This window comes from Protomyctophum parallelum (assembly GCF_964188405.1).
Source record: "Protomyctophum parallelum genome assembly, chromosome: 19".
Lineage (NCBI taxonomy): Eukaryota > Metazoa > Chordata > Actinopteri > Myctophiformes > Myctophidae > Protomyctophum > Protomyctophum parallelum.
Genome location: NC_139717.1, coordinates 6911621 through 6936232, shown reverse-complemented (window position 1 = coordinate 6936232; position 24612 = coordinate 6911621). Strand labels below are relative to the sequence as shown.

General features: G+C 43.7%; 1 protein-coding gene across 1 annotated transcript; it reads left to right on the top strand.

The window, feature by feature from the left end:
* Window positions 1-1245: 1245 nt before the first annotated feature.
* LOC310876426 (kelch domain-containing protein 3-like) lies at window positions 1246-24169 on the top strand (the record flags this gene model as incomplete). The annotated part of the gene is made up of 2 exons (XM_083789957.1): window positions 1246-1863; window positions 23318-24169. The coding sequence occupies 2 exons, from the start codon at window positions 1246-1248 to the stop codon at window positions 24167-24169; spliced, it is 1470 nt and encodes a 489-aa protein (XP_083646083.1).
* Between the last annotated feature and the right edge of the window lie 443 nt (window positions 24170-24612).

Here is a 24612-nt window from a genome sequence, read left to right as displayed (position 1 = left end):
TACTGTTGTTGTTGCAGTCATGTACTTGTCCATCCTGGCCCACCGCTATCACATTGTAAGCTGTGGCACTGGGGCTTCCTACCCAGGTCAGTGAGGTCACATGGGTTGAGTTGGGACACACCAGACTGGCAGTAACATTATATGGAGCACATGGGGCTGGGAAGAGATAGAAAAAGAGTGAGAAAGTTAATCAGAATCATACTTTTTGTCACATCACAGGTTTACAAGAAGTGTGTGCATGCGCACATGTGTGTGTGTGTGTGTGTGTGTGTGTGTGTGTGTGTGTGTGTGTGTGTGATAAAGACAGAATGCTTTTTCACTTATCCTCTTGAGCCACACATGTTTGTTTGTTTTTCCTGTTCTGTTTGGCATAACCTCATTTCATACTCAGTATTCCCACATGTCAGTATTCAGTCATTATCAACAGTTTGCTAACTATGCATGCCGGCTAAGTTAGCAATCAGTTGATCTTGACTTCTACCGTATGTATATATTCATTCATTTCATTTCATCATTTGGACAGAGACAATTGGTTGGTCAAACATACTTTTATTCCTTTCAAAGTCCAACAGTTTGACAACATAGTAATGATAACTCAAACACCCACTACTCACACCATCCTCATTTCCTGGTCAAAGTTTCACAAAAGATTCACTACTGAATCCACTGCTCCTTTTATAGGTGGAGGATTCAATTGGGTTGCACCATGTTGCAGGGGTGCATGTGCCGGGTAATACATACTATTTAGTATGATTACAACGAGACGGGTTGTTTAAGACCTGGTTTGTTGATTACTTTGATATCGACAAATATACTGTAAATGTTGGGAAATGTTTTCTGTGTTGCTTGTTCACTAGATTTGTAAGTGAATGCTTTGGGGAAACCTGTCTCTAGACAGATGGTATGGGCCAATAGTCAGAGGCCTGGGTTTGACTTCATGTAGTCAGTCCATGGGGAGACATGGAAGGAGGGGGCACAATGCGGGAAGCTCTGCCCTAGGACAGTGTAGGGACTGGTAAATGTCCACACTGGATGCTTGAATTTAAGCTTGTAATTTAATTTTGTTATTTTAATGAGGCATTTTTTTGGAACATTATTTTTGGAAACCTTTGAAATAAACCTTTGGCAACGATGGAGATCTTTTGGTATGTCATTTTTCTGTGCACCTAGCCCTCATCAAACGGACTCATTTACACATGGTGGCAGTGGTGGGATGAGTGGCAGTCAAGGGTGACAGAAACCAACATGACTACCAGATCCAAAGTACGTCAAGATGGCGGCAACCAGACCTCGTTTACAGACGAGGTTGAAGAGGAACCCATTCTAGAGGAGGAGGGAGGAGCCACCGGTGGTCGACCACCAGAGACGGTGGACAGTCTGAGCAGAACCTTCCAGGCCTACCTCCAGAATCAACAACGCAGAGATGAACAAAGGGAGCGTGAGGAGCAGGCACAGGAGCTCCGGCTACGAAGCCTCCAGCACCAGTTCGGCCAGCTACAGCAAGAAATCCAGCTGGACCGACTGGAGCGAAGGGCGCTCAGAGCCACAACTGATGTCACCGCAGCGCCCCCTCATGGTGACCGCAGGGAATTGCAGCCTTCCAGGATGGCTGATTCTCCTGCTGTCTCGGCTGACCAGGGGGCGGGGTCTCCATCATCAGGCCACGCCTCTTCAGCATCACCTCCAATTAATTGGAAAGGGCCGGAAATGCAGCCCTACAGGGAGGATGAAGACATCGAACTTTATCTCGCCGGCTTGTCGGTGGCCCGAGAACAGCTGAGCTGGCAGAGACCTTTATTGCAGCCCGGAGGTCCTCCAAGGGATCCACAGGATGAGAGACACAAAGGGCAGAATAGCACGGTGGTATTTTTTTTTTGCAGCCTTATACGTTTACTGTGAAGTACCGTGCTGGAAAAGATAATGTGGTGGCTGTCTTCCTGTCCCGCAAAGAGATGGTGAGGGACAGGTCTTAAAGGGGGGGATGTGTGATAAAGACAGAATGCTTTTTCACTTATCCTCTTGAGCCACACATGTTTGTTTGTTTTTCCTGTTCTGTTTGGCATAACCTCATTTCATACTCAGTATTCCCACATGTCAGTATTCAGTCATTATCAACAGTTTGCTAACTATGCATGCCGGCTAAGTTAGCAATCAGTTGATCTTGACTTCTACCTATGTATATATTCATTCATTTCATTTCATCATTTGGACAGAGACAATTGGTTGGTCAAACATACTTTTATTCCTTTCAAAGTCCAACAGTTTGACAACATAGTAATGATAACTCAAACACCCACTACTCACACCATCCTCATTTCCTGGTCAAAGTTTCACAAAAGATTCACTACTGAATCCACTGCTCCTTTTATAGGTGGAGGATTCAATTGGGTTGCACCATGTTGCAGGGGTGCATGTGCCGGGTAATACATACTATTTAGTATGATTACAACGAGACGGGTTGTTTAAGACCTGGTTTGTTGATTACTTTGATATCGACAAATATACTGTAAATGTTGGGAAATGTTTTCTGTGTTGCTTGTTCACTAGATTTGTAAGTGAATGCTTTGGGGAAACCTGTCTCTAGACAGATGGTATGGGCCAATAGTCAGAGGCCTGGGTTTGACTTCATGTAGTCAGTCCATGGGGAGACATGGAAGGAGGGGGCACAATGCGGGAAGCTCTGCCCTAGGACAGTGTAGGGACTGGTAAATGTCCACACTGGATGCTTGAATTTAAGCTTGTAATTTAATTGTTATTTTAATGAGGCATTTTTTTGGAACATTATTTTTGGAAACCTTTGAAATAAACCTTTGGCAACGATGGAGATCTTTTGGTATGTCATTTTTCTGTGCACCTAGCCCTCATCAAACGGACTCATTTACAGTGCGTGTGCGTGTGTGCGAGCATGCGTGTAATGTTCTCCATCTCATACCTGAGCTGAATGTCAAGGCTGGACTATGGTCACTGGAGCAGTTGCCATTGATAGCCTTAACGCGTACAGTGTAGGACTGTAGGTGGTGCCACACATGATGTAAGAGTACAATGGAGTTCAGAGGACAGGCAGGTGACATTGTCTTGACTACTTGAGGCAGAAACATAGTACTGTACTGTTCCTTTGTGGCCAGACCAGGACACAACAGCACTGTTGCTGATACATTCAGGAGCTACAGAGATGTTGGTAGCAACACATGGCACTACAAAGAGAAGACAATTCCAAAGTTAAGCATGATTAAAGCCATAATGTGATGAGCTAAGAAGAAAAAAATCAACTGGGCTTCAAGATATAATGGAGCAAAATGTAAAAAAAACATGATTAGAATCTCAAAATTAATAAAGAGAAATGGAACTAGGTATTTCTTGGTTCCTCCCTTTACTCAATTGTGCATTCCATATCCCGATTTTAAGTCATTCAATTGAATTAAGTTGAGTCCCACAGAGAAAAGTACCTAACGCTTCAAAATCAGAATTACGGTGCCTTTGGTGAACATCTTCTCACCTGTTTTCAGATACACAGCTGAACTTGGTTGACTGTGACAACCTCTGTCCACAGCTACAACAGTGACAGAGTAGTTTTCACCACAGTCTAGATCAGTGAAAGAGCAGGAGTTTGCATTGCCAGAGTCACAGGTGTAGATGTCTCCATCATGTGTTGTTGCTGTTGCTATGTACATGTCTGCTCCTCTGTCAGGGGACCAGGACACGTTGCTAACTCCGCATAATGTAGAAACAGAAATATTACTAGGTGGGCAGGGACCTGGAGACATAAGAGGTAAGAAATGGAGAAAAATAAAAGTTTATTCTCTTTCATGTTGTGGAGAATATTATAATTGGTCTAATAGTACATCGTTTTTAGATTTTAGGTCTTGTTCCCGCTCTGTACCTGCCATCAACCGATAAGGAATGCTGGGATTCCCAGCACATGAGTCAGAATATGGTGTCACTGTGATGGTGAAGTTCTGGCCACAGTGCATGTTGGGTATCTGACAGCTGGTACTGTTGTTGATGATGCTGCGTTTGGTCGTGTAAATAATGTAAACTATTTTCACATTTTAATTAGATTTTTCCTTTATTTTTATTTTTATTTGTTTATCTTATCTATCTTGTCTGTCCATGAATACGTACTCTGCTGTTGTTGCTTGTGTTTGTATTGTAGGTTTTCTGTTTTATGTGTTTGTAAAAAAAAAAATCTAAAATAAAGTACTGAAAAGATGCGATTATAATCCACTTATTTCATTTTTCCCCCTCTATACCACGATTTTGTAACCCATTTCCACCCATATGATGAATTCCTGTTCTGTTCTTTAACTATATAGAAGTGTCTTTGTATGTCTCTAAATGTTTTGATGAATTGAACAATGTGGACCCTGTTGTAAACAAGTGTAAGGCTAAATTGGGTCGTCCACTCAAAGTTAACAGTCTTTGTATTGAGTTTGTGCTTGAAATGTACTTCTGCAAACTGTTAATGAATATTTCAATCAATAAAAAAATAACCCTGTGTCAATTATCTACTGTGGTCCTGAGCTCTACACACCCTCTGCTAGCATGGGGAGAGCAACAGACTTGAACTCATGCTTCCTTCATTCCTTCAAACCAGCTGAAGAAACGTGGGCAGCCACTAGATGTCGCTGTCTCAATTTCATCCCCCCCAAGTACCTGTGTTCTTACCATAGAGTTCCGGTATGTTCCTTAGCCACGCATGCGGGTGAAGCGCTACCATTTTATTCTTCTTTGAAGCTAGTAGCTACCATTCACAAGATGGCAGATTCACAATTAATGTGTAGATCATTAATTGCATTAAACTGGGACCCTATTTACGTTGACTGGTCTAGGTTCTGCCCTTGTCTACCACGAAGGGGAAAAGGAGGACGGTAAGTGTGTTTGTAGGCTAATGATTTGTTTCAACAGACAGGCGGGACACTGCTCTATATTCCTCTTATGCGTTGAAGACAAGACTATACACATGGATTTAAGTTCTCACCAGTCTATGGTTAACTTCTCACACGACTGATTTCAGAAGCATGTTATGCAGCGAAATTGGCCGGCTATTGGCTAGCTATTGGCTAGCTATTTTCGGTTATTTTAAGAGCACGAGGTAGGGGAGGCATACTATCATCCGACAGAGCACGAGGTGCGCTGCGGGTCGGGAGAGGGTTGCTGTTAGGTTTAGGTGTCTGCCCCGGGGGAGGTTAGGGTTAGGAGCACAGTCTATGGTTAGGAGGTAGGTTGTCGTTCGGACCAATGCTCAGTCGGATGAAAGTACTGCACTCATAGCATAAAAACAACACAGTAAATGTGTCATGCTCGTAGTTATTTCAAGCGTTAAGACTGGAGCGAATGTAAAAGAGGAGGCGGACCGGCGGTGTGTGCGCATGCAAGAGAGGGAATGAGAGAGAGAGGGAGGGAGAGAGAGAGAATAGCAGACTTGTTGCGAATGCAGTGAGCCACTTACTATGACAGCAAGGGCTGAATGTCTGTGTATGTGTGTGTGTGTCTGTCCCGCTGTTACACCACCCGCCCGCCACCAGAGGGCGCAGCTGTAGCACACACACACACACACACACACACACACACAGGGCGCAGCTGTAGCACACACACACACACGAGCTGCGTTCGCTTCCCGCGTTTGCGCGTCTTACTTGTAAGTGTAGTGTTTCTACATAGCATAGCAGCAGCAGTATTGATACTTTTACTAAGTAAAACATTAGAGTAATTTTTCCACCACTGATTAGAAGTATAAGCATATAGCTATAAATACCATGTTTTACATCGAAATTATTTTATATTATAAATCCTAATTATATGATCTAAATGGGCTATGAAGGTGAAAAACACAAAACAAAGAAAAAGAAAACAGGTGATGTGACTGGCCGGAATCAGTGTAGACTAGAGGGTTCTCATCTGGAGATGTTTGATACCTCAGTCTCTTTGAAGAGATGGATGAGGATGAGGGACAGAAAGTCTGGACACTACATTTTAAATTTTACAGTATACAGCAGGCACGTGGCAGCAGCAGCTAAGACGGTGAGCCGGTACATTTCACCCTAAAACTTGACCGCATAGGCAATCAAGACCATTAATTAATGACAGCTGTGAGACTGTGTGTGACTGTCACTGTGTGTGGGGATGGCTAATCCTTGTAGTAAGGGACGACAGGGAGCCCTGTGATATTATAAAAAAAATATTTAGGCATAAATGGACTGCACGCCTTTATTTCCAAGTGACAATGACAAGCATATAGCTTGTTCATTTGCAATTTTAGGCTATGGACCTATAGGTGTAAGGGGCTTAATCATTCAGATAAAAGGCAGATCTGGGTCAGATAGGCTGAGCGCTTACCGCTTATGCGAGATGGGACGTTTTATACATTTTATAAATATTTCCTGGGGTGCAGTTGGCTATAGTTTCATTCATACCGCCCTGTTGCAAAGGCATTTGAAAAAAGGTGAACAACTCTTATCTGTATGGGCGTTGCTAGAGTCTAGACTCTAGCAACTGAACGCAATCTATCATAAATCACTATAAAGACCATATGACGTAATACTGAACTGTCGAATGGCCACCCTATCAAGAGTGTTTGTGGAATTGAATGGATCTTTTTCTGTTTAGGGGTAAGAACTGGCCTGACACGAAGAAGCAGCCGAAGCACCCGAAGAGAAATGGTACATTGGATATGGATCTTCATGTCCATATGATTGTTGATCGAACAGTGGTCATTAATGATCCTATACATCGCCGAGATGATAACAACCTCACGATTACTGTGACTCCAAACACGACAATGCAGGAGTTCATCAACATCGTCAACAGAGTAAGTGATATTTTTGGTTAAAACGCAACCTTTTTGCTACAAAGATAAAGCTTTTTATTCTATATATCATTTGTTCTACTGTTGTTAACAGGGGTCTACTCACCAATCAGGAGAGAGAACTATGGGTACAGCAGTTAATTGTGACCATAGGTTGCAGATTACTTGAAAACCTGCCAGTCCCCCACCTTATAATGTCCATCAGTTCGTCAGGCCTCGTGACATGTCACGCCACTGTACATGGCAGTCAGTCCGCCACGCCTCGTGACACGCTCCATATACGACCAATACAGAATTGACCTCATCAAACCCTGTACACTCAAGACACTGCCCCGCCACCCTTAATTAGATCTACATATATGGAACTGACCTGTTCTGACATTCCATAATTATGTTGTTCCTTCCCCTCCCGTCCTTCCTCTTCGATGTCTCCCTTTTGACTGATACCCGTCCATTCAAAAACTAGATGGGCTAATAATAATATAATAATAGCCAAAGCTATTAGTGCAGCTGCGTCCGGCAGCCGGCGAAAACTAAAGTTCTCATCAGGCCCGAAAGTTAACTAACTGGGCTGGCCAGGGGCCCCGCCCGGTAATCAAAACCTGACCTGTTCTGACATTCCATATGTTGATCTGACCTACCCTGTACACTCAAGACACGTTCCATATATGGCCAGACCTCATCAAACCCTAAAGACACTGCCCCCGCTGCCACCCTTAGATCTCCATATATGGCGCTGACCTGTTCTGACGTTCCATACAGTATGTTGAAAATACGTTTAAAATAGTTTTTTTGACTCTAGTTTTGAATTGGTTTATGTTTCCACAGTGCTTCAGTGTCTGGTGGTTTCCGGACGATTATGTGGCGTTGCCCGGAGCCGAACCGTCATCCAACATGAATTTTACAAGAACGAATGTGACATTCAACGTCATTGGAGCTGTCGGCAACATACGCATGTCTGACATAGATGTCCAGGATCAAGATCCTGTTTTCATTACCCAGTGGATGGAGGTTAGTCACAGCTTTTAACACTTTTTTTTAATGATTCTGTGCAGGATTCCTTCCCTTTCAAAGAAAAACATACAGCCATATGTCAAATCGACCGGCTTCATCGGGAATCGTGTGCATCCTGTCAGAAACAGTTGAGAAACAAAATAATCCAATTTTGTCCAACCTCTGCCATTTACGTGGCCATTGCATTGAAAAATAGATGCAGATCTACAAGCTCACAACGTGTTGAGGATGCCACACATTCTGAGCTTGTAGATTTAAGCAATAAGCCACGAGAGGTCTCAGGTTAAGCTGGGGCCTCGAGTGGCAACACTCTGTTCACACGGGTGTGATTTTTTTGACATGCGCAGTTACACACAAATGGGAGATACCAAGTCCAGTCGCCGTACAGGGTAAACTTTGTATAGATAGGACTAGGAGCAGGGGTTGACACCAAGGTCTCAGAGGCACTTGACCATCGGGGAAGTAATACATGTCATGTTCTACTTGCCCAAAGGACATGCCCACTTGCCCGAAAAGTAAAAATTTCATTAAAATGTAATGATAGGTACATTTTGAATTACTGTTTGTTTTACTTTCTGGGGCTGTGCAATAAAGAATGTCATACCCATTTTGTATGTCAAATACATTTCTATGAATATGACTATGGGTTCACACTTGTTATTTCATATATTTAAGTGTAGCAACTTTGAAAACAGCACATTATAGGTACACAGTACTATGGCCACGTTCAGGTGTTTATATCTCGTGTTGTGTTTATAGATGGTTGCGTCCCCTCTCAAACGAGCACTTTCCCGGTCAGGCAACCAAAAAGCAAACTCCAAATGCCCCAAAGTTTTATTTACCACGGACAGCAGCTGGGTAACACTTTCTCACCGAATACTTCGGTAGACTCAATGCGAATGGGCGGAGAAATTGGGATTCTTGCATATTTAATTTGCTGCGGTTTGCCTTCACACTGTCATCCGCAGTAATTGGAAATGCCCCTCTCTCTCCCTCTCTCTACGCACGCAGCCACGCACTGTTCTTTTGGGCATGGAGGCACAGCGCTGAGCGCACTGATATAACAGACAGCAGCGCAAAATGTTTACAAGTTCGAGATGAAAGTCCATACTCCCCAGTCCCCACACAGTGACAGCACTCCATGTTTACGGCACGCACAGACAGAATATTCTCTAGGCTATACACTGCAGTGTTTTTATGCGTTTCCTTAAGCAATTGATTAATGTACTCGTCCTCATTTCAATCGGGGCTAAAGTCTCCTCATTCGGTAACGGGACATCTTTGCGCTGCGTAAAATATGCCTTCTCCGTCTCCAACTGTGTTCAGCTCCTCACCCACATCGTTTGCTTAATTTCCTTTATTTGCTGCGGATTGCATTCCCACCTGCACCGAATCGAAATCAAGTGCGATTGGAAGCGAAGCGAAACCCCCGTTTTTGGGCGGAGCAGAATGCGGTTCTTTGCTGCACATTAGGATTCGAATGAGCCTTCACACCTGCCAAACGAAGCAAACTTTCGGACAATGCGCAGCAGGATTCGTTTTAATCGCAGTAAAGCTTTCTGGTGTGAATGTCACCTTAGACTGTAGGAGAGTAAAACACTATGAAAAACACAAATCTAAACATTTTTAAATACAAAAGTCAACAAATTAAAGTTGTACAACCCCCCAAGGCCATTTGTTTATTGCAATGGGTAATTAAACCACTTCTGTAACATGAACACCTCTTCCTTCTGATTGAATTAGGAACCGGCACTTCTCTTTGCACCGGCACTTCTCTATGCAGGGAATTCTGCAGGACCCCTCCATCGAACCAAGCCTCCATAGGGAACCCCCTATGGCGATCGTCTGGCAGCCCCCTATTTTTTGAATAATTTGTTGTTGATTGTTATGTTTATTAGTGTGGTTGCCTATGGGCATACTATTGCTTTTCTGCCCTTTTATTTATTATTTTCTTTATACTAGATAAACTTTATTTTGTCGTGTTACTCCTCCCACAGTTTTTGTCGCACGCAGAGAGCTTTAGAGTTGTAAGCCGCATTGGTGTCATGCGTGTTTCACATACCAGTTGTTTTCAGTATGTTCCAATAAGTTGGCTGATTCAGTGCAACTCGGCTGGATCGTTCTTATTTCTTTGCATAGTATACAGGGCGCAAATTGTGGTGACACCGTTGTTAAATGTTTATTTGAATGTATATATTTACTGCACTTTCTAAGATGTGTTAATGAAGATAAAGTTTTGGTTGGATTTCGTTTTAATTATCAACAGACTGGCTGTATGTAATGAGGTGTGTGAACACATTGCCTATTTTAATGCCACCTTGTGGCAAGGCTAGTATTGTCATGTGTGGAAGAGAGAACCCTTCACCCTCAATTTATTTTGAATGCTGTAAAAGAGAGAAAAAAGATCTTAAGAGTCTGTAAAGTATTTGTTCTGACAGCCGGAGGGATTTGAGTTTCGGAGGGACTGTTCAAGCCTCGTTATGTAGAATTTGCCAGCTAACAAACTCCCATTTGTGCTCTTATTTGAACTATATTGACTGCCCAATAATTGTTGTGTGGGTTTATCTTTTCTAGTAAAACAATTGCTAATGCAATGCAATTTTGCCATTAACATTTCATCAAGTAGCAGTTACATGTTAAGTTAAATGAAAGGTAGATTGCTGCCACTTTGAAACATTACATTAAAATATTTGCTGTTGAACTACGAAAAAGATTGGGCACAGACTAAACACAGACGGATATGAATGGTGTGAAAGATGCATTTTTGGTACACAATACAGAATACTAATACTTTAACATCCTTTATGATGACAAATGGTCAATAAAACATTTACCTCTGCACAGTAAAGGCATCACCTGAAGCTTGTTACAAAAATCACTTATTGGTTATCAGGTAATCAGTCTTATCTGTCAGCCAGGCCCATAGCAACCTGGGGGTTGCATTTCAGATGGGGTTCTGCCTTTTGATTCCCAGTTCTCATTGTTTAAAGATTTCAACCTGTCCTTGTCAGAAATAAATACATCTGGCTTGAATGCTGCACAGCAGAATCAGTTCTCCACTCACGTTTATTAACCACCTAAACATACTTTTCTTTCTTTACACAAATGTGCTAATTCTGTTGACTGAGCAAGTGTTCATGTGGTTAAAGTTATGATTTGTATTCTGTAAATGTTTGGTATGTCACTATTTAATGTAGTTATTGGTTTATTTGCATTTTCTTAACATTTGTATTGTTTGTGTGCCACGTTCATTTCCTGGTTCTGTTCAAGGACTGTCTAAAGAGGACAGGACGCGAAGACCGTAAAGGCCTATTCATAGTCTGGATTTTCGGTGGTGAGGTGACCACTGCTCCGGTGGTGAGCTGACCACCGGAGCTGAAATAACATTGAGCGGTGGTGAGTAAAAACAGAGCGAAGGGCTGGAGCGGTGGCGGTGGTTTGCTCTTCACCGCGGCGCGTGACGTAAAAAATCGTGATATTTCAAAAAAGGACCAGCCGCCAAAACCACCAATTTTTCCTAAATACAATCCCACTAGAACAAGCAAAAAACTATACCTACCTTGGCCTAAACGTACCCCACAACCCTGGCAGCCCCCACTTTGAAAACCACTGACTTAGATTTCCCTCGCATATACAGTTAGGTCACATACCAGACCTTGGCCTCTCGTTTTGAGGGCGACAACGTGGCACACTCTGCCATAATCTACTGTACATTTACAATGTAGGCATTATTAAACAGTTGCTCTTATCCAGGCTGACTCATCCAAACATCTCATCCAGTGACTCAGAATATATGGCATGAGGAACTTTTGCCAACAAACCACACTTTGGTGCTATAAAGCAGTGGTTCCCAAACCTTTTCATGCCAAGGACCCCCAAATTGACACTTATTAGAGACCCCCCCCCCATAAGAGAAGATTTTTACGGCTCTAGCAGTGATTCTCAACCCGTTTAATTTAAAGGACCCCCAGTTTGACATGCATATTAGTCTACCAAACCCCATTTAATGGCATTTCCGTCTCTGGGAACCCCCCCCCCAATTTATATTGTAAAATCAATGTTCATTAATTTAACTCTGAGAAAGTTGGTCCATTTGGTTCCATTTGTACACTCAAGAGTGTACAGACCCATAAGGGTGCATTTGGTTCCAAACTATCATTTAACTGGGGACCCCCTGGAACTCCCTCAAGGACCCCTGGGGGTCCCCGGACCCCACTTTGGGAACCCCTGCTATAAAGTAACTTGGCTGCCCGTGATTGTCTCATAGGTCATAATCACCAGTGTTTTGCACTGTACGGTACAGTATGGAGTATGAAGAAGAACCGCAAGCCGCTAGAGTCAATTCATAATATTTTGTCCCTTCCCCTTTATGGTGCACAAAGAAAAATAAAACTGAAATAAAATGCAATAAAAGCCACTAATATTGTAGTAGTCGGCTGTCCCCCCACATTCAAGTTCAGGAAGTTATAAGAAAACAGCAATGCCGTCACAATGGCAGGATATAATTAGCCTACACAACCTAAATGACTTATTGTGTTGTACAGTACTTGTCACTGCGTGAGAGACACAGAGAGAGAGGCGCACACGATATGAAGATAGGTTGGAAATGGGTGTATTAGTGAATACATTATCTCCATTGACTTCTAATGCGAAGACTCCCATTCAAGTATTTTTTACTAGGAGACTGTGAGCACTGAGCACTATATTCACAAAACCTGGTAGGAGATTCATAATAAAATAATTGAAAAAGAATTGTCGGCCGGCTCACAGTGGTGCTATAACAGCCCACTTTACGTTTTGCCTTGAACCGTAAAGCAGTAGTTTCCCAAACTTTTTCATGTCAAGGACCCCCAAGTTGACACTAATTATAAAAGGTATGCCCGGGACCCCCATAAGAGGTTGCCGGTTGGCCGACGTGCTAATTGACCATTGAAAACAAAGTGCGGCTTGCATGCTGTGGTTTGCTATACTAACAGAAATTTGCATGCACAAGGGCTGCCAAAGTAGGCTATCTTTTGTAGTTTTTCTTGTTTTTTCACCCCCTCTCTTCGAAGTTAGACTGATAGATTTTACGGATAAATACAGTTTGATTGAAGGTAAGAAACAAGTTTGACAAAGCCCCATACTACCCACACTATTGGACCAAACTTTTTAATGTTTGATTCCTCATAACGCCGCTCGTTCTTCACGAGTCATGGCGGGACTTCCCCTTGTTTTGAGCACATTGTTACATTTACAAAGTGAACGTGTGCATAAACGTTCAGATTTAAAATATAAAGTTCTCACCCCAGGGCCACGGATGTTAGGATTGAGCATGGGTGGGGGTTAGCACCCGTGCATTCAATATTCTACAATAAAAAGCATTTTAATTCAATCCGTGGCCAGTTTCTGTTCTGCCGCCATATGTTTTTAACTACGCGCCCTTGTCGATTGGGAAGTGTATTGCACTCCGATTACATTACAACCTTTTCAGAAAATGGCCACGGATCAGATTAAAATGCTTTTTATTGAAGAATGTGGAATTCACATGTAGGCTACTAATACCCACCCGGCACCCGTACAAATTATCCGATCCGTGGCCCTCGGGTGAGAACTTTATATTTTAAATATGAACGTTTATGTGTTCAAAACAGTGGGAATTCAAGTTGACTTGAGCGTCATGTGAACCATGGCTATAGTAAACAAACTGCTCGCTCGACACAAAAAAGGTACATTACATTTGTAATGTAGATGATGTAGTTCATGATGTTCATGATGTTCTATAGATAGCATGTCAACCTATGGATATTTGTAACAAAATTATATGTCCAGTTCTTAAACACACACCACCCACCCACCCCTTTCTCCCCTCACTGTATGTTTCTTTTCCCTTTTTACCTCCTTTATGATGAATTCCCGTTCTATTCTTTGGCTTTATATAAGTGTCTATTTGTACGTCTCTAAATGTTTTGATGAATTGAACAAGGTGGACCATGGACCCTCTTGTAAACAAGTATAATGCTTTATTGGGTCGTCCACTCACAGTTAAGTCTTTGTATTGAGTTGTGCTTGAATTGTACTGTAATTCTGCAAACTGTTAATAAATATTTCAATCAATCAAACACACAGACACACACACACTCACACTCAGTAATGCGTCAGTAATAGGTTATGATGAATTATGTATTATTTTGTATTGCTTGAGATGACATGATCAGACATTGCTTATACTGTAAAAGCTCATACATAGTCTGGATTTTCGGTGGTTAGGTGACCACCGAAATACAACATGACGTCACGAGCCGCGATGAAGAGCAAACCACCGCCACCGCTCCAGCCCTTCTCTCTGTTTTTACTCACCACCGCTCAACGTTATTTCAGCTCCGGTGGTCAGCTCACCACCGGAGAGGTGGTCACCTCACCACCGAAAATCCAGACTATGATAGGACTGTCTCCCACCTGGGTATGACTACCATGTTGTTGCCTTTGAGGAGCAATCTTCAGAAACGGACAATGCTGCATTTTGTGCTACATTACGGCTCCCATTGAAGACTGAACAAGAAACTACACAGTAGATTCTGGAGACAAAGGACACCCCTGGTCTCGGACAGGAACAAACTGCAGGTTGAAAAGACCCTCAGCTCTGAACTCGGTAGAATCTGCACCTGGCTCGCTGATAACAAACTATCCTTACACCTGGGAAAAACTGAATCCATTATCTTCGGATCAAATAGTAATCTCAGCAAGGCAGATGGCTTCTTGGTTAGAGTGGGTGACAATATTATCACACGAAAAGATGAAATTACCTACCTAGGTTCCATCCTGGAGGCCAATCCTTCCCGTGATAAAATGGCCACCAACGTAATCAAAAAAGTCAATCAAAGAACAAGATTCCTTTACAGGATCTCCTCACTGGTCAACAAAAACACCTTGAAGACCTTAACAGGAGCCCTCGTACAAGGTTTCTTTGACTATGCATGCACCTCTTGGTACCAAAGCACCTCAAAGGCCCTTAAAACAAGGCTCCAGACCTCACAAAACAAACTGGTCAGGCTCCTACTTGGCCTCACCCCCCGAACCCACCTCACCCCTGCCCACTTTGACAGGCTGGGATGGCTTAGGGTCGACGACAGAGTACAGCATCTTGCAATGGGTCTGGTCCACAAGATTCGATACACCACCAAGATACCCATGTACCTGTCTACCATGTACAACCCAGATTCGGCACAAACAAGGGACTAAATTATTTTCGCTCCTATGCCACCAAAATGTGGAACGCCCTACCAACAGTCATTAAGACATGTGAATCCCTTGACTCCTTCAAAACCGCTCTCAAAGGGCACCTACGGACGGCTGCAATTCGAAACTGGCCCCTGTAAAATCGTCCACTCACAGTTAACAGTCTTTGTATTGAGTTTGTGCTTGAAATGTACTGTAATTCTGCAAACTGTTAATAAATATTTCAATCAATCAAAAAAAATAAACATGCGCTAGTCACATGGAGGGTCTACACTGGCAGAAGAGCAAAGGGCATACGGAATCTCTAGGGTAATGAATATAAGAGGTGTATATACATTTACATATATGCTCTTTTCTCCATCTGTGGTGAAATTATGTTGATGAAATAATTAAATTAAAATGTTAAATATTCAAATACATCTATTTTCAGAAGGATTACGTATGTCAGCACAATGTTCATTGTAAGATAAAAAACACAAACTGTCCAGCTAAATTGAGCGTGATCATCAAGGCAGACCCTAGAAGAGAGGGTAACACACGGTAAGTTTGTTCACAGTATGTTCAAAGTGTTGTCATTTGAATTAAACTACAAAAGTGGTGGGAAAATTCTGCTTGTTGAGTTGCATACCTTATAATTTCTTACCACATAAATGGCACAGTAAATGGTGGATTTTGTGTGTATTTTAAACTTGCTTTATTTTATTGTATTTCTTTTCTGTTTTGTTAGGCGACCTTGAGTGACTTGAAAGGCGCCATATAAATAAAATGTATTATTATTATTATTAAATATTTTCTAAAGCGCTTTACATTGTGCACAGGTTGGTGCCCTGCTCGCATGGCGTCTCCCGTCACCAGTCATCGGGAGGAGTTAGGGGGTTAAGATTCTTGCTCAAGGAAACTTCAACACGTAGCCAGCAGGAGCAGACAGGGATTGAACCGGGAACCTTTATATTCACAGGCAGTCGATCTACCTGGAGTGTGTTTGTCTAACCTTGATGTGATGTCATGGCATTTCTGGTAGTTTTTACTAGAATGGGGATGAAATGGTTTACAACAACAAAGAGTTCATAGCTTGAATCCTATGGTGGTTTCTGTTATCTCCAACCCACTAGCCACTATAGTACCTACCAGAGACCAAATGTTTTTATAACCCTCCTCCCCCCGCTAAGCCCCCAACGACCACCCTAAACCCAAGCTTTGAGGTTCTAAACACTTATTTGTAACACTCTTTAAACGTGTCACAGTGTTTAGATTATAAGAGCATGTTTGTTTAAATGCCATGATTGCAGCACTGAGTCATCTGGTAGGCTACTCCTTTTCATTGGCGCGGTACAAACGGGATGAACCGACTAGGCGAATATACTGTAGGCCTACATATTCAGGTCTAATCCACAGAGTCTTCGTCACTGGTACCTACAGTAGCCTATCACTGAAAGCTCACATATCTCTGCACTCCTTCTCTACACTCTATAGCAAGCTGCCATCCGCTGTGTGCATACTCTGACCTCTAAGTCAATTTCCTTACGTTTCTATCATTCATTTTGACTAATATGAAATACTTTTCCTGCATCCACCCTGTTGTTTGGCTGGCTGGGGTCCTAAAATACAGACTCCTGTATTCATTTCCCAGAGGATTTCACCTCTGCAGATGTTTGAGATTCAATGTTTGAGATTCCATCAGGGATTTGCGGGAGGAGGCAGTAGGAGGTAGAGATTGAGGAACACATGTACACTGGTGCCTACCTGGTTGATCCTGCCAGTAGCATTTGCTTGTCTCGAAGGTTAAGCCATGTGTGTCTAAGTACAAACGGCTCAGTGATTGAGTGGATAAGAGGATGCGGTGGAGGAGTGGATACGAATAGGAATAGGAAAGAGACCAGGATGGTTGTTGTTGGAGAAATCAGTGTTTGCCAAACATAGGGTCCTCCTATATTGTTGTTTTTTATTTTACGTTACCTACATTTCAGACATCTTTTCAAAAGATTATCAGAAATACAAATACAAATCAAATCAAACAGGGCTTAAGTGGTTAATCCAAAATGTATTTGTGTAGGCTCAAATTTTATCTTTTGAACCTCAAGCTGAAAAAGGTTGGGACTCTGTTATAACGTTATGTGCTAATTGTTTTATTACATTATGAGCTGATTATTGCATTACTCTCAGGGGGGGACCTCCATCCTCAGGGGAGGACCTCCACCCTCAGGGGAGCCTCCACCCTCAGGGGAGCCTCCACCCTCAGGGGAGGACCTCCACCCTCAGGGGGGCCTCCACCCTCAGGGGAGGACCTCCACCCTCAGGGGAGCCTCCACCCTCAGGGGAGGACCTCCACCCTCAGGGGAGCCTCCACCCTCAGGGGGGGCCTCCACCCTCAGGGGAGCCTCCACCCTCAGGGGAGCCTCCACCCTCAGGGGAGGACCTCCACCCTCAGGGGAGGACCTCCACCCTCAGGGGAGGACCTCCACCCTCAGGGGAGGACCTCCACCCTCAGGGGGGCCTCCACCCTCAGGGGGGCCTCCACCCTCAGGGGGGGCCTCCACCCTCAGGGGAGGACCTCCACCCTCAGGGGAGCCTCCACCCTCAGGGGAGGACCTCCACCCTCAGGGGGGCCTCCACCCTCAGGGGGGCCTCCACCCTCAGGGGGGCCTCCACCCTCAGGGGGAGCCTCCACCCTCAGGGGGGGCCTCCACCCTCAGGGGGGCCTCCACCCTCAGGGGGGGCCTCCACCCTCAGGGGAGGACCTCCACCCTCAGGGGAGGACCTCCACCCTCAGGGGAGGACCTCCACCCTCAGGGGAGCCTCCACCCTCAGGGGGAGCCTCCACCCTCAGGGGAGGACCTCCACCCTCAGGGGAGGACCTCCACCCTCAGGGGAGGCCTCCACCCTCAGGGGGAGCCTCCACCCTCAGGGGGAGCCTCCACCCTCAGGGGAGGACCTCCACCCTCAGGGGGGGCCTCCACCCTCAGGGGGGCCTCCAAGCTCCAACTGAACGTCAGGCGTCAGTCAACCCCCGCCACTCTTGGCCCTCTCTCTCTCTCGCTCACTCATTTGCTCTCTCACTTGCTCTCTCCCACAATGTTAATGGTAATGTTACACCTATTTTATGTAAATAACATGGTAAAATGTGCGGTATTGGGAGGTAAAGGGGAGACACTTTAATTGTGAAGGGACGACAGGATGAGGAAAGGTGTTGTTGCTAATTGTCGAGAGTAATGGCTGCGTGTCATATTGAACAGTCAAACTATTCGTATCAATATACGGCTGTATCAACAAAATAATTATGTCATAGGTATATGGGGGCCTCATATTTGGTCTTGAAACGGGCCTCCAGATTCCTGAGGCCGCCCCTATCAGTGTAGTTGGTATGTACATTTGAGATGTGCCCGAGAGCCTGCAGGGCAAATACTTCCACATGCCCAAGAAGTGGTGATGTGGCCACTGGAAATAGAGACGCAGTAGTGAGTTTCAGAAGGAAAAACATCCTTGCATCCACTGATGATGACCAAAAGGTGGAGCAGTTGAACCTGTGCCCACAGTGCCAACATGCACTAAAATGAACACAAGCACAAGTTCGTACTTTGTACTCCCAACTACATCCTGGAAGGTGGATATATAGATGGATGGATGATATATGTAAGATGGAGCAGGGGAGTCAACTGGAGAAGGTAAATATTGTTTCAATTACAGTAGGCCTACATGTCACCCCAGAGTGAATTTGTGATGATTAGAGAACTTTTCTACTTAGTTTGAAAAACATTTGGAGAACTCACCTTTTAAGCTGTAGTGTCTGTAGAGTGATTGAGGCATCATAGGAAAAGAAGTCTGTCTGAAATGACGTTGGATCTGTAAATCTGTATCCAGAAGCCAGGCCCGGGAGTGTGGTGATGGTCAGAGTTGGGATGGGAACACAGGTGGAATATGAAACCTTTAAAAAAAAATTAATGGATACATTTACTAGATTTAAATAATTAACTAGCCTACATACAGTAGGTCAGGGTTCCCCAATAGGCGGCCCGCGGGCCATTTGCAGCCCACAGAGCGCCCCCTTGTGGCCCATGAAAGAATTTCCCAAAAAAAAAGGTTTTTATTTTTTTATTTTTTTAAGGGTCCCAGATATAAATGGCATTAAATGGGGGTCAGTAGCCTATGCATGTCAAACTGGGCATCCTTTTCAAATGGGGTCTTGCCCTGAAAATGAATTTTCAGGGCAAGACCTCGACCTCGCGCGTGCAGACTCGGCCCCCAGCCTGGTACGCTAGTCAAAATATGGCCCTTGAGGAAAATTAATTGGGGAACCCTGCAGTAGGTGTTCTAGGCATTAGGTGTGAGAACTCACTCAAATATTTCTCTCTCAGAAGTTTCTCAGAGTTAGCACTGAACCCGATTCCAGAAACGTACCATGTGAATCGTGCACGCACGCAGGATGACAGGTCAGGAGAGGAGTCACTCACTCACTCACGCACGCACTCATTTGATTTTAACTCAGATGGAAAAGCTGGTGCTCAATCAACTTTTTCTGCTGTGAGATCAAAGAGGGTTTTAATGCTTGTGAGAAAGAAATGAGTAGGCTATATGACATTAATTCTAAATACATACCCTGGAGAGGAAGTAGCCATGCAGTTATTGTGCCAACTTTAATCCAGTAACATATATTATATAATAAGAATTTTTCCTCAACTTTTCTGAATTTGGATTTCTGAATTTCCCCCCACAAATAGAAATACTCTCTGTTGGGGTGCCAGAAACAGAGAGAGAGAGATAGTGCTGCACTCTTGCCAAGCTAATGAGAGAGAGAGAGAGAGAGAGAGAGAGAGAGAAGGAGGGGGAGAGAGGGGAGTTGCACCACTCAGTTCACACGGGTGTGATTTTTTTCAACATCAAGTTTGATGCCAACTTGAAAAAGAAGTTGATGATGTTTATGTCCATGGAATGCATATGCTAATAAAAACAACTTAATACTTCCTGAGCTGAGGTTATTATGAGCGTCAAAGCAATATTTTAAATACTTTTTATTAGCATGTGCATTCCATACATTCCATAGGGTTGGACCACACATGGACATGGGATGAATCTAAATGGTAAATGGTGCATTTATATAGCGCCTTTATCCAAGGCGCTTTACATAGAATGTGCATTACATTCACCCATTCACACACACATTCATACACCGATTGCGGCGGAAGCCATGCAAGGTATCAACCAGCACATCGGGAGCAATTTGGGTTTCAGTGTCTTGCCCAAGGACACTTCGACATGTAGACAGGAGGAGCCGGGATTCGAACCGCCGACCCATGGATCATTGGACCACCTGCTCTACCTCTTGAGCCACAGTCGCCCCTAATCTAGAGTTGCAAGAGCCTCTATTGACTCCCTAATCATCCAAATTGATTTTGCGATCTGCTTGTATTAAACGACGTTAAACTCACCAACATTGCAGCTGTAGGCCAAGCTTATTATCCTTTCAATCTGCCGAGCTTGTTTTTCATAAAAACCCACCGTAGACATGTTATGAGATACTTTGTCAAGAAATTCTGTGCAGGTGATTATTTGTTGCAGTTTGGAAGCACTCGTTTTCTTTAACGCGTCGCATTGCTGCCTCCTGCATTATGTGCAGATTCAAAACAGGTGGTACGCAGAGCCGTTCAGTGACATACGACGAGTGCTTCCAAACTCCAGCACTTAGAAAAATAATCACCTGCACAGAATTTCTTGAAAGAAAGTAGCTCATAACATGTCTACGGTGAATTTTTATGAAACAAAAGCTTGGCAGATTGAAAGAGGATAATTCAAGCTTGGCCTAGAGCTGCAATGTTGGTGAGTTTAACGTTGTTTAATACAAGCAGATCGCAAAAGCAAATTGGATGAGTGGGGAGTCAATGGAGGGTCTTGCAACTTCAGATTCATCTAGAGTATAATAAATCTAGAGTTGCAAATTGCGGCTATATTTTTAGGGGTCCTTGACATTCAAGTTTTGTTTATTTTCGAAATTACACTCATTTTCAGTGTCGTCGAGTAATACAATATCACATCAAAATACATAAGAAGATCAGGAAAAGAAAAACAAAGATATACATGTGAATTACATATGTTTACAAATAAAAAGCTAAGACAAATTTCAAAACAATCTAAAAACAGTTACATATTGTGGGGGTCTGTATGCTCACCAAGGTTTTAAAACGACTCAAGGCAGTCAAGGGTACCAATGTGGTCGGTTTCAATGTCGTTTGTAGGTCATTCCATGTATTAGGGGCCGGGCAACAGAAGCCAAAATGTTTGAGAACCACTGAAATAGAAACATGGGTTTATCAACTGTCATGATTTAGAAGACATTTGTAGAATCTGGTCTCAGGTCTAAATGGGTTAATGCACGTTAAAGGTGTGCTTTAGCATATTAGGTAGCTAAGCTAACTCACCTGCAGAATGAAAACAAATTGACCAAGCAGTTTGTTATGAAGTTGAATTAACTTCTCTTTCAAACTGTCACACACTTAATTGTGACTGGGCACTTTTTGCTTCCTAACAACCCAGACTACTCCACTCAACTTCCATGAGGTGTAAAGTTACATTATAAGTTGTTTATTTCACTCTTCTTTTTGCTAGGGAGCTCTCAGCTCTGTCTGTTTGCAGCAGGTGTGTGTGGAGGGGGCGTGGCTACGGAGGATTTTAAAGAGGCTTGAAGCCTGTTTGCTGTTCAGGGGAGTGTCTACATTCCTTTCAATCCTTTATTAAGGTACATTATTTATTCTGCATTTAAACCACGGACCACCATTTGATGACATTGTTCAGAAACAAACATTTTTCAGAAACAAAATCGTGGACATTAAGTGGCTGATTAACATCAGCTTGGGTGATCAGACCTAAGGTCCTCCACCCTGGGCAAGACCTAAGCTGAAAAGACTATCAGCGGAAGTTGCGGGATTTTAGCGGAAGTGAAATAGTTGATGCTTTACAAATCAGTTTACATTCTCAGCGAATGAAACAAGTGTTGTGATTCGTCTGGAAAATATCGTATCCGGGGGAAATAAATTTGACGGCTGTTCCGGAGGATACATCCGCCGATAGCTTCTCTGCCTTAGGTTGTGACCAGGCTTTTCTTTTCGCAGATAAGTAAGCCTGGGACCGAGGCTAAAGGTCCTCAGCTGTGAGAGACAAGGGCTCAATTGAATGGAATGTGTGGAGGCCACACACACACACACACACACACACACACACACACTCACTCTCACTCTCTACTGGCTCACTCACTGCCTTGCTCTCTCCCACAATGTTAATGTTAAGTTAGTTACACCTATTTTATGTAAATAACATGGTAAAATGTGCAGCATTGGGAGGTAAAGGGGAGACACTTTAATTGTGAAGGGACGACAGGATGAGGAAAGGTGTTGTTGCTAATTGTCGAGAGTAATGGCTGCGTGTGATATTGAACAGTCAAACTATTTGTATCAATACGGCTGTATCAACCAAATAATGATGTCATAGGTATATGGGGGCCTCATATTTGGTCTTGAAACGGGCCTCCAGATTCCTAAGGCCGCCCCTGAGAACACACAAACACACCAAGCTGGCCATAGGGGGCGCTAGGTCCCATCAAAGAGCCAGAATGCAAAATGCTTGTCATTCAGCCACACTTTGAGTTGCTCAGTGGACTGTCTCTCACACAGCGATATGGAGAAAAATATCAAACCCGCGTGACGTGAGCGGCACTGTTAACCATACATCACATTCCGTGCTCAGCCAGTCAGCTTGAGCACATTCCGTGCACTCACACAGCCTCAAAATACAACACAGCTCAGTGTTAGGGAACCCTGTAGCGTGTGGAAGACCCATAGACCCCAAGGTAGCCGCAATGAAGTAATAAATATAGCAGCTGCACTAATTGGCGTCGTTAAGGCGTGCATGGCAACAGTTTGTGTCTCGTGTGATGTCACACCAGAAGATATAAGATGATGCACCGTGTTGAAAATGACTGTAGACGTCGAGAGAGAAAAGAGCGAGACAGACAGACAGACAGACAGACAGACAAACAGACAGACAGACAGAGTGATGTTGTCTTGGACAGTTTCCAAAGCAGGAGGACAAAAGCGAGTCAATCATGCTGCTGTAGCAGTGAGGAACAAACTGTATTTATTTGGAGGCTTATCTGATGGTGATATGTTATGTATGACCTACTACAACATGGAACAGATGGATGTCCATGTCTTCAACACAGTGTCTTTATGCTGGAAGAAGTTACCTCCAGTGGAACCTGGAAGAGGAGACGGTGACCTTGAGGTTCCATCCAAGCGCTACGGCCACACAGCTGTGTTGGTTGAAGATACAGTCTACATCTGGGGAGGCCATCCTTACTGCAATGTGCTTTATGCATTTGATGTTGACTCCCACAGATGGTTCCAACCCAGGGTTTCTGGGACTGTTCCACAGGAGCGGAGCTACCACTCAGCCTGTGTGTTGGAGAAGGTCATGTTTATCCATGGAGGATACACCAAGAATGGACACACTAATGACATGTACAAGTTGAACACCAGCACGATGATCTGGACTTTAATTAACACCAGAGGAAGTCCACCTCCTGCTTCACACCTTCACTCTGCCACCATCATCAGGACAAAGATGTTTCTATTCGGGCACTGTAAGTACCAGGCGGTCTGCAACACCATCAGAGTGTTTGACACAGAGACCAACGACTGGCTGAACACACCTTCTGTTCAACTTCTACCAGAAGGGCGCTGGAGTCATTCAGCATTTACCTACAATGGAGAGCTGTACATATTTGGTGGCATCAACCGTCGTAACCAGATCTTCAATGATGTGTGGAAATTCAGTCCAGAGACCTTCTCCTGGAAGAAGGTTGAGCCCAAGGGGAAAGGACCATGTCCAATGCGTGGTATGTGCTGTTGCATTGTGGGAGATCGTATCATCCTCTTCGGAGGATTCAAAGAAAATAACACTATCTCTGATGAGCTGTTCATCTTAGACTTGAGTCCTTGTCTTAAGACGTTATGTAAGCTAGAAGTTATTCAGTATGCTCTGGACCAATCAGAACTCCCACACAACATCAGGTGGGAACTTGCAGCCATGGCAACCAACGACAACAGACGACAACAACAACAACAACCGAGACCACATTCAAGATGAAGGAACAGCAGAAAGATCAAGAAATGATGGATCAACATCTCATCCCACCTGATGGTGAGCCACCTCTCAGCATCACTTACTGAGATTCAAACCTCAGGAGACTCCTTCTCTCCAGACAGGCTCTCTAACCATTCAGCTAGGTATCAAACAATGACATTGTTCCGTCCAACACAATGCGGTGGAAACACAAACCTGTGTCTGTATGTTCCAAACTGAACACGGTGGAACTCTCTTTATTGTATATTTATTTCTATGATCTTTTTTTATTTAAAGGACCAAGCAGTCCTGAAAGGACTTGGTCTTTTATTGTTATTGTTAATTTTTTTTCCTTTTCCTTCTGCCAAAAAATGGCAGTTTTGGCTGAACCGTGCAGTCGGTTTTAGCTAAACTTAAAAAAAAGAAAGAAAATAAAAAGATTATATCGGCCTACAGAAAAAACTAAA